This window comes from Dioscorea cayenensis, chromosome 5 (genome assembly GCF_009730915.1).
Source record: "Dioscorea cayenensis subsp. rotundata cultivar TDr96_F1 chromosome 5, TDr96_F1_v2_PseudoChromosome.rev07_lg8_w22 25.fasta, whole genome shotgun sequence".
NCBI classification, from domain to species: domain Eukaryota; kingdom Viridiplantae; phylum Streptophyta; class Magnoliopsida; order Dioscoreales; family Dioscoreaceae; genus Dioscorea; species Dioscorea cayenensis.
Genome location: NC_052475.1, coordinates 17,521,655 through 17,540,583, shown reverse-complemented (window position 1 = coordinate 17,540,583; position 18,929 = coordinate 17,521,655). Strand labels below are relative to the sequence as shown.

General features: G+C 37.8%; 1 protein-coding gene across 1 annotated transcript; it reads right to left on the bottom strand.

The window, feature by feature from the left end:
• Positions 1-8,071: 8,071 nt before the first annotated feature.
• Positions 8,072-17,679, bottom strand: LOC120260052. The gene is made up of 7 exons (XM_039267496.1): positions 17,662-17,679; positions 17,492-17,566; positions 17,119-17,174; positions 14,698-16,943; positions 8,472-8,657; positions 8,352-8,428; positions 8,072-8,203 (listed from the first exon to the last, which is right to left on the bottom strand). Exons 1-7 carry the CDS (start codon positions 17,677-17,679, stop codon positions 8,072-8,074), a joined length of 2,790 nt encoding a protein of 929 aa, XP_039123430.1.
• Between the last annotated feature and the right edge of the window lie 1,250 nt (positions 17,680-18,929).

Sequence of the window (18,929 nt, the reverse complement as noted above, 5' to 3'; positions counted from 1 at the left end):
TGTAGGAATTACAAGTAATTATTACAGAAATTATAACATATTTTATTCCTATAGAATGAGTGTTTGGTTACCAAAATAAAAAAAAATTACGTAAATCGACCGATCGGCAACTAGACCACCGGTGGACCTGTGGCCGGTCGTCGGAGGTCGGCCGGAGCACCGGTGGATCGCCGGTGTGTCACAGGAGGCCGGTGGAACGGTGGTTGGGCCGGTGACCAGTTGCCGGAAGCCTGCTAGACCACCGGTGGATCGCCGGAGTGTCACTGGAGGCTGGTGGACCGTTGATCGGACTATTGGTGGTCCGATGACTGGTCGCCAGAGGCCGGTTGGACCGCCGGCGGGACCGGTGGCCGGAGGCTGGGCGAACCACCGGTGGACTGGTGGCTGGTTGCTGGATCAAAAGAGAGAAAAAGACTTTTCATAATAAAAAAATATTCCACTAAGAGTGGAATATTTTTTTATGCCATAATGTTTATATTATGCCATAATTTTATACTCTAAAATAAGTACCCAAACAGCTAATATGGCATAATTCTCAGAAAATATTAAATTATGGCATATTGTACAGATTATGCCATAATTCTGGCCTATCCAAATAGGCCCTGAGTAATAGTTGTGTGACAATAATCTCAGTGTTCATGTGTGCGTGAACCCTACCTATTTCACTAAAATTTGCTCTACATTTACTTGTCTCATTTTAAAATTTTTTTTTAAAATCTTTTTTACATATTTATTTAAAAATCCATAAAGCATTAAATAATTTTTTTGGGAAATTATTTATTAATCTTTGTAATTTTTCAAATATCCCTTGCAATCTCTCTAATATTTCAATTTTCATTGCAATCTCTCATTTTTTTTTCAGTTTACTTATTTTTTAGTCCCTAAATCAGTTTGTTTTATTTAAAATTTCAATTCTGCCCCCTTATAAAATTTATTTTCTGTTTATTAACTATAATTTTTTATTTAACATTTTGTGTTTATGTGTAACTACATAAGTTTTCATTTAAAATATAATGTTTCTTTTAGTATTTGTTTTTTATGTTTAATATTTTAGTTTTTTTTTTTACTATTTTGAGTTTCTATTTAAAACCACTGAGGGGCATTTTTGACAAATGCACTGAAAAATAAGTTATCATATGGTATCAGAAAAATGAAGGACTTTTTGGGAATATGAAATGGTTCATGGATATTTTAATCAAGTGCTAAAGTTATAGGATGACATGAACAATTTTTTTTAATTTTACCATTTATTTTTAATATATTATTTTATTTTTAATATTTTTTTTGGAAAACTGATGAGTATAATTTGCACTTAATATATAGACATTCTTTAACTCATAATGAATTAAATTTGAATTATTTTAAACCAATTTTACTCCTAATTTTAGTATTATTGCATTGTAGGAAAGAAAGAGAATGATTCGAAGGAAGAACATGTAAAGGCACAAGATTGGAGAAAGAAGAGCAAAGTTTCAACAAAGAGTGAACAAGCAAAACAGAAAATCTAGCGCCTAGGCGCTAGCATGCAGCGCTTAGGCGCTACAACATTAAGAGGTGCAAAACAGAAACTATAGCGCCTAGGCGCTACAGTCTTTGGCGCTACCCCGATTTTTATGTTATAAAAGAGGATAGGGTTGAGACGAAAAGGGGGGAGAATTTCAGAGATCAAGAGATCGGGAGCGAAGATTCGGCGCGGATTCATTGCCAGGCTTTAGTTTTTAGTTTTTCTTTGTTCATTTGATTATGAGCCTTATTAATATGTCGAACTTTGCAATTATTATGTTCTAAATACTTTTTCTAGGGCTACGATGTAGCCAGACTATGAAACCCTAGATTCATCTTTGTTTAATTTAATTTATGCTTGTTTCAAGATTATGTTGGATATTTTAATCTATGCTTAATGCTTGTAATTGCTTGATCACCAATTGCATGATTATTAATTTAATTTGAGACCGAGAGGTGATAATTGAATTAGGTCTTGGTTGAAATATTGTACAATCATCATAAGATAGAGATATTTATGAGGTTGTATGCATCATTATAAATTTCTAGAGCTTAATGAGTTCCATAGGTTCACAGTTATCTCAGAGAATGATGTTAACTTATCTAGTGGAATATGCTATTGATGCTTGAGAAAGATCAATATGTAATTTAGGGAAATTTGATGACAACATAAGAAACAAACATTGATTGATTGAATTAGATGATCTAGGTGGAATTAGTCTAGGTGAAGTCGGAAACCCTAGAATCTCTTGACATTGATTTCTCCTTATCTCTATCTGTCTCTCTAGTCCTTGAATTAGATTTTCTAAATTAAACTTCTTCAATTTCATTAATCAAGTAGAATTAGGTTTAGTAATTTTGGTAATTAATAAGCTCAATCCTCGTGGGAACGATACTCTCTTATCATTATATTACTTGTTTGCGATAGAGTATACTTGCGTTATATAAATCATAATCAACAAAAACTAAAATACTATGTTGAGAAAGAATAAAAGATATAATTAAATTAAATTATAATAAAAAATTAATGAAATCTAAATCTGTTTTAAATTGGGTTAATTTTAGAGAGTTGATATAATTTTTTATAAATTTAATATAATAACTAATCTTAATTGATTTTTTTAATAGTGTGAATAAGTTAAAATGGGGAAAAAAAAAAAAAGAAAAGAAAGAGTAATAACAATATTTACATGCCTGTTGTTGTACAGGTTAAATATAATAATTATTATATATAAATAATACATCTATAACATAAATTTAGTTAACATGTGGTAAAAATAAAAATCATAATTTAAACAAAATATATTGTCTAACATAGACATGAATAAATTATAAAAAAAAATAAAGACATGTAAAATTTTCTCTTACCTGTTTATATATATATATATATATATATATATATATATATATATATATATACAAACATCATGCGGGACGTTAGTAGAACGTCCGCGAATGATTCTGACTCTTTTAATAGGATTGGGACGGTCGTGATTGAATCGATTCTCGTCTTTGAGATTGATTGGATGGTTCAGATTAAAATACTGTGCATCCCACTTTTTACTATGCTTATAAATAGTACACAGTATTACTGTTTATAGAATGGTGTGCAACTGTTGGATTGAAATCCAGACGCACATCAACGTTCGCGATTACGAATCGTAGCGTTGGCGAGATGATCGTCCTCTATATGGCCAAACATCATCTACGGACGTTAAAGTAGAGACGTTCGCGAGATGATGCTCTGATAACTTTTAATAGGATTGGGACGGTGATTGAATCAATTCTTGTCTTTGAGATTGATTGGATGGTTGATTAAAATCCGTACATCCCGACTTTTCTTCGTGCTTATGAATAGTGCCGGTATTACATTTATAGAATAGTGCTTGCAGTCGTTGGATTGAAATCAGCGGCCCACATCAACGTTCACGATTACGAATGCGTGAGCGTTGGCGTCGATCATCCTCTATGGCGCAAACATCATCTGCGGACGTTACGTACAGCGTCCCGCGAGATGATCTCTGATAACTTTTAATAGGATTGGATGACTGTGATTGAATCAATTATTGTGCTTAGATTGATTGGATGGTTCAGATTAAAATACTGTGCACCCCACTTTTTACTATGCTTATGAATAGTGCACAGTATTACTGTTTATAGAATGGTGTGCGGTGGTTGGTTGAAATCAGCGGGCACATCAACATTCACAGATTACGAATCTGTAAACATTGGCAGACGATGCATCCTCTATATGGCCAAACATCATCTACGGACGTTCGTAGAACGTCGCGAGATGATCTGATACACTAATAGAATTGGAGCGTGATTGAATCGATTCTTTGTCTTTGAGATTGATTGGATGGTTCGATTAAAATCTATGCATCCCACTTTTTCTTGTAGCTTATGAATAGTGCGGCAGTGTCATGTTATAGAATGGTGTGCAGCCGTTGGATTGAAATCCAACGGCCCACATCAACGTTCACAGATTACGAATTTGTGAACGTTGGCAGACGATGCATCCTCTATATGGCCAAACATCATCTGCGGACGTTCGTAGAACATCCGCAGATGATGTACAGTAACTTTAATAGGATTGGACGACTGTGATTGAATCAATTACTGTGTTGAGATTGATTGGATGATTCAGATTAAAATACTGTGCATCCCACTTTTTATTGTGCTTATGAATAGTGCACAGTATTACTGTTTATAGAATGGTGTGCAGCCGTTGGATTGAAATCCAACGACCCACATCAACATTCACAGATTACGAATCTGTAAATGTTGCCAGACGATGCATCCTCTATATATATATGAAATGGGAACAAAGTCCACACATTTTCAAATTATGCACACTCTGAGGAATGATACTCTCCTAATATCTTCATCCAAAAGAACCTAATTGATAGCATAAGAGGTTGAGCAAAGATGGATGAGTCTCATTAAATATTCAGTTTAATGACGATTTCCTCAATGGCATCTGGGTCACTGCGCACCAATACACAAAATTTTACTCGAAATGCGATCGTTCTTTGCGGGGAGCTTAGGATTCATCTGGCTTTTATCAGCTGCAACTTTGTTTTTAAAAATATTCACCTAACCTTTACATTGCGATGATTAAAACTATCGCACATGTTCATGATTTCTCAATGATCGCTCTGATCACATTGGCGAAAAACTTCATCTTAAATAACTTCTCCGACTCGATGGGCCTTTCCTCATCACCCACGCGGTGTCCAACCATAACCTGCAGGTAAGATCCATCGGTTTTTCGTCACTTCAATTCTTACAATTCGTCTCTCTTGCGGGTTATGCAGTCGCGACCCATGAATGATAACTCATCGATGAAATGTTCGCTATTGAAGTTGCTCTTCAAATTGCTCTTGACCATAATTTCTGATCAAGAGAATCTTTTACGCTCCTGCGGTGTCACGGAAACTCTTAACAACTCTGCCTCCATGCTTGCTTGGCGTTTTTCAACATCAAATCGATAACTTTGCATTTCCCTACTGGATATGTGTCACCGCCGCTTTTATCTGATTATCCCTCTCTCTTGGCTCAGTCCTGCAGTTCACCTCGCTTCCCTGGGTTTTCATCGTCGGCATCTAAACCTCTTCCTCTTCGGACGTGATCTCCCCCGCTGGATTATGCACTCTTTCTTGAATTGTGGCTTTTCTTACTAGCTGTTTAGTTGTTCTTATCTTTGTCCTTCTTTTTACATTTATGCAGTTTGTTAGTTTTTTTGTTCTTTTTAATAAATTCGACTTCTCTTTTGGGAAGTTCTTTCAGAGATGGATGAGTCTGGATTTATACTATGTGCGAGCGATGCCAAAGTCTGTACATCAATTTCCTTTTCAATACATGTGAGCAATGTGGATCATCCAATCTTTCTCTAATAACTGATGAATCTATATATCTCAGTATGCAATATAAATACTAAATAGTTAACATGCAGCATGTTTTTTAGATATTATATCAATCACATTTATTATCCATTTCATGGCATACACATTTGTAAATTGCAGACCTATAAAAGGAGGCCTTACCAACTCCCAAACTCAGCTAACACAGCTCCAATGTCCAAGAGTGCAAAACAGCTGGATAGATATGTTCTTTTGTCCTCTCAAAGACCAATCACTCAGCTAACACAGTGTGATGAATTCACTACAATCACAGAACTAATCAACCAAATCAACTGAATTTACTATGAGATCTCACTCTCCCGACTAAAAATCTCCTGCGATATATTGAAATATCAATAGATTCGATAGTGACAATCGAGATCTCTTGAGAATTAAACTACCAGACCATCAAATAAGCAGATCAAGCATCCACATACCAAAATAGCAACAAGGTTCTCAAACAAACAGATAACAAGGAACTAAGCTCGCAGAGTTGTAGATCCATGAAAACAAACGAGAAAATAGTAAAAATCACGGAAACCCTTCCCTCGGCCGTGGCGGAGGCGATGGCCGGAGCACCCGATGAGGCCTAGCTTTCTCTTCTTTCTTCTTACTCTTTTTCCCTTCTTTCTGCCTTTATATATCTCAACGCCTTGCGTAGTCGTATGACTTCTCTAAAGTTGTACCTCCTCCTCAACAAGGCTTGGACTGCTGGCATTAGTGGCGAACCCCTCCATCCTTGTATTGGACCTTCTTATCCTTTGGCTTCTTAGCCCACTCGAGCTTTTTCTCACGCCTCGTCACTGTCTTGAATCATCCAATGGCCTCCCCATCACGTGCTCGTATTTAAATCCTTTGCCTGGATATTTGAAGCCACTCCAGCCTTCAGAACATTACCCTCTCCATTAACTCTGACCTTGTCCTCAAGGTCTAACTGAGGAAAGTGTTTCCTAAGCTGATCAACATCTTCCCATGTCTTTGTTCTCGTTTTGAAAACTCTCCCATTGTACCAAAGCTTGTAAAAATTTCACATCCATTATGAGTATTTTTTACGAATTGCAATATCGATCTTTGGTTGCAGATAGTGGACCTTCCTCTGTGGTTAGTAATGGTAGTGGAGCGACATGAGTAAAAATGCATGGATCTCCCTTTGCATTTCTTTGCAATGATACATGGAACAACTTTGGGTGTAGGCGAGCTTCAATTGGCAGTTGTAACTTATATGCGACAACACCAATTTTTACGTATAACTTTGAAGGGGCCCAAAAATACCTCATGCCTAACTTTTTGATTCTTTCTCAAAGCTAATGAGGAGGCTAGTCGGTATGGTTGTAATTTAACCAATACCCAATCTCCTTCTTCAAAAGATACCTCTGTGCGTTTTTTATCTGCCATCTTCTTCATCCTTGCTTGAGCCTTAAGAAGATTTTGTTTCAGTTGTGCCAAAGTCTTATCTCTTTGTTGTAGAAGTAATGCTACCTCAGGAGGGTCGTTTTCATTTGAATAATAAGCAATCAATTGCGGGGATCTCTTCCATAAACCACTTTGAATGGAGACATTTTACGCAGCTACTGTGGAAAGATGTGTTATACCAATATTGTGCCCATGGTAGTAATTCCACCCAAGCTTTTTGGATTTTTACGAGGACAAAACAGCATGAGATATAGCTCGATGCACTTATTTAAGCCTACGATTGCCCATCAGTTTTGTGGATGATATCTTTGAAGACATAGTTAAAGAGTTCCCATTGCCTTGAAAAGATGTTGCGGAACTTACTCATGAAAGTCCTATCACGATCACTCACTATCGACTTAGGAATTCCATGAAGTTTAACTATGTTGTTAATGAAAGCTTGACCACACTTGCATGATAAATTACTGCCTTCATAGGAATAAAATGTCAAACTTAGATAAGCGATCAATGATCACATAAATGACTGTTAATCCTTTGGACATTGGCAATCCCACTATAAAGTCCATTCTGATGTCTTCCCAAATCTGTTGAGGCACTTTGCGATGTCGTAATAACTCCAGGGGTAAGTGTGAAGCGATTTTTGCTTTTTGGCAAACTAGGCAATTCTTAACAAATTGAATCACATCCTGCCTCATTCCTTGCCAATAATATTGTAATGCCATTCTTGCATAAGTTCGCAATGAACCTGCATGTCCCCCTACTGGAGTTGCATGGTATTCATACAGTAATGATGACCTAATTGCAGTATTATTTGGCACCATTATCTTACCTTCATACCACAATAGTTGATTTCTCCAGACATATTTTGTATCCACCAACTGTTGAGACTCTAATTGTTGAATGATGGGTGCACAAAGCGAGGATCCTCAAGCTGTGATTCTTGAATCCTAGAAATGATATCATCTTTGTATAGAAGAAAAAAAGCCATAAAGCTCCTTGATGATGCATCTGCCATAATGTTCTCTTTCCTGGTTTTATACTCGATAGAAGTCATACCCCAATAATTTCGGAAGCCATCTCTGTTGCTTTGGTGTTTGTATAGCTTGTTGACACAGGTGTTTTAATGCTTCTTGAGTGCATTCTAATAATGAACTTGTACCGACCAAATAATGCCTAAATTTCCCCACTTTTACATGTAGCGCAAATAACTCCCTCACATAAGCTGATTGCTTTTTGCATTTGAAAAGTCAATTTCACTGGAAGTAGGCTATAGGATGACCATTCTGACTCAACACAGCGGCTATGCCAGTTCTTGATGCATCAGTTTCTAATATGAATGACTGTGAAAAATCTGGTAACTTTAATACTGGAGCTGCTACAATTGCCTGTTTTAATTTCAAGAAAGCTTCTTGAGCTTCATACATCCACGAAATTATCCTTCTTGAGCAGATCAGTAAGTGGAGATGCTAATGTAGCATATTTGTGGATAAACCTTCTGTAGTATCCACTTAAACCCAGAAATCCTCTCGGTACCTTGATGGTTTTAGGTACGCCATACTGCATAATTGCCTCCACTTTGGTTTTGTCCATCTGGACTCCCTCAGCTGAAACTAAATGGCGAGATATTCAATCGTATGTCATTCCAAAAACTACATTTGGAGTACTTAGCAAACAAGCGGTTGTCAATGAGTGTAATTAATACCACCTCCAAATGTTTAATGTGACTCTCCAAATCCATACTATAAACCAGGATATCATCAAAAAATATCAAGACAAACCTTCTCATAGCAAATTGAAAAATCCCATTCATGAGAGCCTGAAAAGTAGCTGGGGCGTTGTGTCACACCCACCCCTTCTACTGAGGTAAATGTGGCACCCATCAGTTAAAATTCCCTTTTAGCGGAAGCCCGACCTCTAGCTTTAAACAAAATCGAGACCTCTGATCACAATTTACAACTTCACACAAATCTGAGGGTTCGAAATCTGAAATCTGATAAATACAAATACTCAAATTTGCGAGTACTAACCGCTACTGAGATCCACCACACCAATAACGAAAGAAAGAAAGAGGGACCCGCTGCAATCACGGACTCGACCACGACTAGCGCTATACTCAATCAGGTAATATAGGGTCCTGCTCCCTGCGATTCTGACACATTCGGTTGGTCGGTGGTGGCTTAATAATTTCAAATATTTAAATCTGATATATATAAAGTATATAAATACCATCTGCTCGAATAATTTTTCCAACTTTTCCAAAAATACCGAATTCTAGCAAAATACTGATCTTTAAAGAACTCTTGAAACATAAATTCAACGTAGATCGACATCGATTTGATTTTTCTCGAGAAAACACTAAATTTCGTGAGAGCGCCCTCATCACGATTCAAAAATAACATAAATCTCAAATTCAAAATCTGCTAATACCCGACACTCACTCGGCATAACATGGTGCAGAAAACTCTCTAAACCTGCTGGTGGCGCGGCTGGGTTCGAGGCCGTCGAGAACTCATGTCCTTAGCGTTGACCCAGTCGGTTCGCGGTCGGTGACCCCGGCTACCCGATGAATATCCGATCGAGGGCTCTACCTCCCACAGGGCGGCCCTCGTAGTAATCAATACCCGGGTCCACCACGCCACCTCTAAAGGTGGCCCGTGGGGACCCACTACTGCGATGAGTGGGCGCCCTAGCGTCGCATCAAAACCATCAAGTAAATACGGCGATAATACCATACAGTATAAATCATACACGGGATCCTTTTCGGGACAAGTATTCACATCACGAAATAAACATTATTTTCCACAAAGCGATGCCAAGCGTATAATAATGCATAATACCGAGTAAAGCCCGGATCAGCGATACCGATTCCTATACGGGGAATGAAAAACCAATTCTAATAACGATGCCGAGTAAAACATCTTTTAATATGCTCACATGGTTTGTAAATCACTCCAAATCAAAGCATATATACCCATCAAAAATAAATACAGAATTGAATGATTAAATCACATATACATGTATTTTTACTATTCACAAATCAGTATAATTATACAAAAGCAGAATGTATCAATACGGTTATCATGAACATCAATGGCGAAACAAATATACGTATATTTCAACTATATATGGAATCAAACATGATAAAAATGAAATCTTAAACGTTTATTTTCAAAATACTAGCCATTAAACAATTATTTCAAAATAATAATAATTAATCAATTATTTAAAATAATAGCCACTACCAACTCACCGGTGTCCTTGGGTTCCTTCCCTAGGCACGAACTCTCTCCTGAGCGCGAACAACACCTATGAGAATAATATAACAAAATAAATACTACATTTAAACTCAAAAATAAAATACAATAATAATAGACTCTCTATTGGCCCCTCACTCGATCGGTTAAAATCCGACCTTACATAATCAGCTGGCTTTTCGATTGTATTTAAACAAACTCGGTTTAAGCTAAAGCATTTCTTTGAATCGATACGAGACCCGATCTTAATTACTGCTTTGAGACCAAGACTTAATTTTCTTGAACCGAGCCTTGAACCAACTCAATTCTTACACAAATCCCATTGAGACCAACTTGGTTCGGGTCCAAAATCCTTAACTCAAATCAATTGAGACCAGAGCGAACTATCTCGAGCAGTTTGATCGAAGCCCAACTCAACAAAACCAATTCAACTCAACCGATTTCAATTTGGTTAAAACCCAACTGAGTTCAATCTAACCATCATCATTAACATCTTAATCATCATCATCATCGATTTAATTAAGCTAAGCCGAGCACTAATCTCGGTTACTACGGTGATGCTACTGATAAATCCGTGACATCTCACCGATCCAAAGCGATTTCATGCACCATACTGAGGGTTTTTTTAACGCAAAAATAATTTCATGACAAAGCACTCTCGTCAACTCCAGTCGTAATTTCCTCAAAAACAAATTCATTATTTCCTCCAAAATCACCCAAAATACATACATCTAAACATACACAAACATTAAACAAAAACAACAGCCAAAGAGACCCTTACAAGCAAGTAGCTGCTCCCGTGAACTCACTCCGCGATCTCGAATCTTTCTCCTTAAAAACCTCTAATTTCTCCCATTTCTTCATTTTAACTCTCGGGTTCTTGTAGCAAAATGGTGGAGAAGAAGATGAGCAACTCAAGCTCTAGATTTTTCTCTCAATTAACTCTTCAGCCGAAATTCACTTTTTAGTCCCTCAAAACTTAACTTCTTACAAAACAGTCCCTGAAAAACCGCCCAATAGTCCTTGAGTTGTGAAATAGTATTCTCAAAAGGTCCTTTCAAATTATCCATGGTCCCTGGATTTATAACACAATATTTCAAAAAGATCCCTCCATCTTACCTTTCAGTCCTTGGTTTTCAGAAACATTTTTATATCAATCCTTTTTCATTTATTCTTTAACCCAAAAATCTTTTTAAAAACTTTTTACATTTAAGTCCTTGTTCTTTTTCACTTGGGTTTCTCACCAAAATTACTACGTACAAAAATCTTCTGCAAGCTGTAGTAATACACTGAATATATTTTCCAACAGATTATCCACGAGGTTCGAGGGGTATTACAGATCCTTCCACATAAAAATTTACGTCCTCGAAATTTATTAGCATTATCCATCGATATCATCTGAATTTCACTTATTTGTTCCAAGACCTTGTTTCTCTTGCTACAAATCGCTCGATAGTAAATAATCACCTGCGATTCACTATATATCGATCGATAAAGAGCATGCAAACACCACTTTCTTTGGCGTCTTTAAGTTAAATCATTTTGGATAAAACCAACATATATCTCGACACATGATCCGATCACGAGTACGCTACTCGAGTTCTTTGTCTCAAATATCAAAACCTACTTATCGGTCCTCGATCCCGATATGCGACTTAGGGTTTTAACGATTAGAGACTCTAAATACTTCTATTGGGCCCTTAACTTTATGTCTAATCACTGCTAACTCTCCAGTCTAGACATGACTTCTAAACTTAGAGCTCGGATCCGACCGTGATCTTTACCAAAGCCAGGGATATCTCGACCCTCATGTCTCGATGCAAAAGATGTCACTTTCCGCCCGCCTTCTGCGAGGGTAAATGTGGCACCCGTCGAGTTTAAAATTCCCTTTTTAGCTGGAAGCCGACACTCTGCTTTTAAACAAAATCGGGACCTCTAGATCGCGATTTACAACTTCGCTACGTCTGAGGGTTCGAAATCTAGATCTGATAAATACAAATACTCAAATTTTGCGGAGTACAGTAGCTTCTGAGATCAGCCACACCAATAACAAGAAAGAAAGAAGAGGGACCCGCTGCGATCCGGACTCGACCACAGTAGCGCTATACTCGATCGGGTAATATAGGGTCACTGCTCCTGCTGACTTCTGACACGTTCGGTTGGTCGGTGGTGGCTTAATAATTTCAAATATTTAAATACGGTATATATAAAGTATATAAATACCAGCTGCTCGAAATAATTTTCCAACTTTTCCAAAAATACGAATTCTAGCAAAATCTGATCTTTAAAGAACTCTTGAAACATAAATTCGACGTAGATCGACATCGATTTTGATTTTCTCGGAAAACACAAATTTCAGTGAGAGCTAGCCCTCATCACTGATTCAAAAAAATAACATAAATCTCAAATTCAAAATCACAATGATACCGACACTCACCCTGACATAACATGGTACTAGAAAACTCTCTAAACCTTTGAGTGGCGCTGGCTAGGTTGAGCCGTCGAGGAACTCATGTCCTTAACGTTGACCCGGTCGGTTCGCCGGTCGGTGACCCGACTGCCCGATGAATATCCGGTCGGGGCTCTACACTCCCACGAGGCGGCCCTCGTAGTAATCAATACCGAGGTCCACCACGCCACCTCTAAAAGGGCTGGCCCGTGGGGGACCCAGCTCTGCGATAGTCGGGCCTTGGCCCAGTCGCCATCAAAACCATCGAGTAAATACGACCATAATACCATACAGTATAAATCATAACCACGGGATCCTTTTCGGGACAAGTATTCGCATCACGAAATAAACATTATTTTCCACAAAGCCGATGCCAAGACGTATAATAATGCATAATACCGGTAAAGCCCGGATCGCGATACCGTTCCTATACCGGGGAATGAAAACCAATTCTATTAATCGATGCCGATAAAACATCTTTAATATGCTCACATGGTTTCATAAATCACTCCAAATCAAAGCATATATACCCATCAAAAATAAATACAAGAATTGAATGATTAAATCACATATACATGTATTTTTTTACTATTCACAAATCATTATAATTATACAAAAGCGAATGTATCAATACGGTTATCATGAACATCGATGGCAAACAAATATCGTATATTTCAACTATATATGGAATCAAACATGATAAAATGAAATACTTAAACATTTATTTCAAAATACTAGCCATTAAACAATTATTTCAAAATAATAATAATTAATCAATTATTTAAAATAATAGCACTACTCAACTCACTGGTGTCCTTGGGTTCCTTCCTAGGCCCGGGAACTCTCTCTCTAGCTCTGAACAACACCTATGAGAATAATATAACAAAATAAATACTACATTTAAACTCAAAATAAAATACAAAAAAAAATAATAATAGACTACTCTGATTAGCCCTACTCACTCGATCGGTTAAAATCCGACCTTGCATAATCCAGCTGAGCTTTTCGATTGTATTTAAAACAAACTCGGTTTAGGCTAAACACTTTCTTGAATCGATCCGAACCAATCTTAATTTACCTTTGAACCAAACTTAATTTCTTGAACCAGACCTTGAACCAACTCAATTCTTACACAATCCATTGAACCAACTTGGTTCGGTCCAAAATCCTTAACCCAAATCAATTGAACCAAACCCAAACCATACTCAACATGATTTGATCAAACCCAACTCAACAAAAACCAATTCAACTCAACCGATTTCGATTTGGTTAAACCCAACCAGTTCAATCTAACCATCATCATTAACACCTAATCATCATCATCATCGATTTAATTAACTAAACCAAACCCTAATCTCGGTGCTACGGTGATGCTACTGATAAATCCGTGCAAACATCTCCGCAATCCAAGCAATTTCAGTCACTGATACTGAGGTTTTTAACGCAAAATAATTTCAGCAACAACACTCTCATCAACTCCAGTCGTAATTTCCTCAAAACAAATTCATTATTTCCTCCAAAAATCACCCAAAAATACATACATCTAAACATACACAAACATTAAACAAAAAAACAACACCCAAAGAAGACCCTTACCAAAGCAAGTAGCCACTCCGGCGAACTCCCTCCGGCGATCTCCAAATCTTTCTCCTTAAAAACCTCTAATTTCTCCCATTTCTTCATTTTTAACTCTCGGGTTACTGTAGCAAAATGGTGGAGAAGAAGATGAACAACACTCAAGCTCTAGATTTTTCTCTCAATTAACTCTTCAGCCGAAATTCACTTTTTAGTCCCTCAAAACTTAACTTCTTACAAAACAGTCCCTGAAAAACCACTCAATAGTCCTTGAGTTATGAAATAGTATTCTCAAAAGGTCCTTTCAAATTATCCAATGGTCCCTGGATTTATAACACAATATTTCAAAAAGATCCCTCCATCTTACCTTTCAGGTCCTTGGTTTTCAGAAACATTTTTATATCAATCCTTTTTCATTTTATTCTTTAACCCTAAAATCTTTTTAAAAACTTTTTACATTTTAAGTCCTTGTTCTTTTCACTTGGGTTTCTCACCAAAATTACTACGTACAAAAAAATCTTCTAGCATGCTGTAGTAATACCCGAATATATTTTTCCAGCGAGTTATCCACGGGTTCGAGGGGTATTACCGTTGGATTAATCAAATGGCATAACCAACCATTGGAAATGCCCGTGATGGATTCTAAAGGCCGTCTTGCACTTATCCTCTGCCTGCAGTAGCACTTGGTGGTAGCCTGACCTCAGGTCTAGCTTAGAAAAAATCTTGGCACCTTGTAACTCATCCAACATCTCATCAACTGCTGGAATTGGGTAAGCATCTTTCACTGTGATGGCGTTTAAAGCTCTGTAATCTGTGCAAAATCTCCATGTTCCATCCTTTTTCTTAACCAAAATTACAGGTGAGGAAAAAGGACTATTGCTATGTTCTATCAAGCCTTCTTTCAACATTTGTGCCACCATAATCTCTATCTCATTCTTCTGGCTATGAGGATACCTGTAGGGTCTCACTTTCACTGGTTGTGACCCTGCCATTAGAGGGATTTTATGATCACAATTTCTTGAAGGGGGTAGTCCCACTGGTATGGAGAACACTTGCTGGTATCTGAGTAAAAGTTGTTGCAGAATTTCAGGCATCTCCTGAGGTAGTTGTATTTTCTGTTCTCCTTCCTCCTTGGTGGACAAAGAATTACTCTGATGAACTTCTTCTTCTGCCACTTCCCTCATAGACATTTCATAACACTCAGCAATTCCTTTAGTAGAAGATAATCTATTCAATTGATGCATTGTCACTGGTTTTGGAGCAATGTCCTGATCACCATACAAGGTTATAAATTGACCATTATGATAGAACTGTATTGATAGTTTACTGTAGTCCACCATATGTGCTCCCAAGGTTGCCAGCCATGATGCACCCACTATCACCTCAGCTCCTGCGATTGGTAATAAGAAAACTGGAAAATTCAGCATGTAGTCTTGTACCTTAATTGATAATTCTCTCACCATTCCTTCAACCTGCAATGCCTGTCCATTGCCTACCAGAACCTTAAAAGGTTTAGTGGGTTGAATCTCCAAATTCAAAAATTGAGCCAATCTTGGTTGAATAAAGCTGTCATCGCTTCCTCCATCTAACAGTATTGTCACTGGATGCCCATTAATACTTCCCGAAAACCTCAAGGTGCCTGTTACCGCTGCACTATTCATAGCATTAAGTGAACTCTTAGGTTCAGATTCTTCAACTTGCAGATTGTTTTCCATCTCTACCAAAAATTCAGTATCTTCTTGCTGTGGATTATCTGGTGGTTCTTCATCCCACTGCAATAATAATAGCCTTCTATTTGCACATTTGTGTGATGGAGTGAATTTCTCATCACAATTAAAACACAATCCCTTTGTCTTCCTTATTTGCATTTCATTGAAACTAATCTTCCGATATGGTTGAGTGTAATTACCTGATGGCACTTGAGCTGATTGTGCAGTTGGTGGTCCCAAAGCTGGTAGCGCTGGACCTGCTTTAATTGCAAGTGTGGGAGTGGCCACTCCTCTACCAGGATTGCCGATAGCACTGATGTCTGGGTTGAAAATTGGCCTTCTATTTCCTGCTCTGCCAGCCATTGGGTACTTCTCTTCAAACAATTTAGCCAGAGATACTGCTGCTGGAATTGATTCTGGCTTCCACGGTATAACATCTCTCTGAATTTCTCGTTTTAACCCACTAATAAAACAAGCCAAGAATGCTGAATCAGACATTCCCTCCACTCTATTTGCTAGGGTTGTAAAGTTGGCATAATAATTGGCAACGGAATCCTCCTGAATGAGCTTAAACAGTGCATAAGCAGGGCTTTCATACATTGAGGGTCCATAAGCATGTTCCAATGCTTTAACTAATGATGTCCAAGATGTTAAGATACCAGATTTCTTCAACATTTGGTACCATGGAACCACCGGTCCGTCAAAATGTATGACAGCCAATTGCAATCTCTCTTCCTCATCAATTCGATAGTATTCAAAGTACTGCTCTGCCTTATATATCCATTGGAGAACATCAATTCCCTCAAATCTGGGAAAATCCACCCTCACTGATCTGGAATGATATGTTGGTGATCTTCGATATTCTTGACCTCCTAAAGCCTCAATATGAACTGGTGGTCCAGAGGATGAACCAGTATACCCTTGAGTTTGATGAGTCTCGATGTATTTCGAGATGGTGGCCATATTCTGCTCCAACATCTTAACCCTCTCCTCTCTCTGATCCATTGCCGTTAGCATCCTCTCCTCCCTCTGATCCATAGTGATCAGTATCAAATCCAATTTGGCAGCTAGATCCTTGTTTCTAGTAGCTTCACCCATTTTCAAACTCAATGAAAGCACCAAATTTGTGATGAATTCACTACAATCACAGAACTAATCAACCAAATCAACTGAATTTACTATGAGATCTCACTCTCCCCAGCTAAAATCTCCTCTGATATATTGAAATATCAATAGATTCAGTAATGACAATCAGATCTCTTCAGGAATTAAACTACCAGACCATCAAATAAGCAGATCAAGCATCCACATACCAAAATAGCAACAAGGTTCTCAAACAAACAGATAACAAGGAACTAAGCTCGCAGAGCTGTAGATCCACAGAAAACAAACCAGAAAATAGTAAAATACGGGAAACCCTTCCCTCCTGACCGGCGCCGGAGACGATGACCGGAGCACCAGTAGGCCTAGCTTTCTCTTCTTTCTTCTTACTCTTTTTTTCCCTTCTTTACTGCCTTTATATATCTCACTGCCACGTAGTCGTAACAGCTTCTCTAAAGTTGTACCTCCTCCTCAACAAGGCTTGGACCTGCTGGCATTGGTGACGAACCCCTCCATCCTTGTATTGGACCTTCTTATCTTTTGGCTTCTTCGCCCACTCAGCTTTTCTCCTGCCTCGTCACCTACTGAATCATCCAATGGCCTCCCCATCACGTGCTCTGTATTTAAATCCTTTGCCTGGATATTTGAAGCCACTCCAGCCTTCAGAACACACAGCTCCAATCATGCTAACACAGCTCTAATCATTTATATTTCTTCTCCAAGAGTGCAATACAGCTGGATAGGGTCGGATAGACCGCTGTTCCCATTCCCATCCGTACGTACGTGGTAATACCAAAATTGGTAGGAAAGATAAGATTTGAACAGCATTATGGAAAGGAAATAAATAATTTGTCGGTGAAAATTTACTAATGATCTCGAGGTCTTCATTCCCATTTCCCACCTCGTTTATATACGTGTATATATATCTAAGTTGATCATTAAATGAGTGACCAATATATAATATTATTGTAACAAGATGAACTCAGAGACTACTGATGAGAAGTAAGAACTGCCCAAGATCAATTTTTCCGGACTGGTCGTCGGCACACCAGAATGGATTGCAGTGCGAACAGATGTCATGAATGCACTTCATGTTTACGGTACGTTTGAAGTAGTGTATGATCCACAGTAGGATCCGAAGCTGAGGGAGCAGGTATTCAAAAAAGGCATCACTGAGTTGTTTGACCTGCCCACGCATGTCAAGTCTCGCTCCGCAAGCTATAGCAATAAGTTAATATGTTCCAAGCGCGCAGCGTATCACTGTCTATGAAGGAAACGTGGAGAGTATTCGGAGTTTCACTAGTCTCATGTGGCCTCAAGGAAACCATAACTTCTGGTAAATTTTTTTTTTTTTTGATAAATAACTTCTGGTAAATTAATGTCTTATGTATATATATATATATTATTGACAATATCTCTGATATATATATATATATATATATATATATATACTTTTGGGGACAGTGATACGATGCAGAGATACGTAGAGGCAATGAAAGAATTAAGTCAAATGGTAACTAGGATGATGATGGAGGGTTTGGAGTTGAGGACAAGTATTATGATGAGATGAACCAGAAGACAAAGTATATATTGAATGCATCTAGTTACAAAAGCGAGGAGAAGGAGGATAAAGATAAACAGTACATGGGAGCGGACACTGATCCCAATTTCATCACCATCATTGGGCAAGATGAAGTTGATGGTCTTGAGGTTTTGATCAAAACTGGTCAGTGGATCAGGCCTGCCTCTTATTGTTACATTGTCCTCATCGCAGAAGCTATGGAGGTCCACTCAAACTCATTACCTTTATTATTTTAATCAGAAAAACTTGAGTTCATGCAGCCTAACTAAATTTAGCTTGAACGCACTCCCACCTTCTTTTCAAAATAAATAAATAAATTTAGCTTGAAATAAAATTTCAATCATATATATATTTTAAAATCGATCTAATTAATTATTTGCATCTGTTAGATAAATATAATAATAATATTTTTTGACTTGTTAACGTAGACATGGACAAATG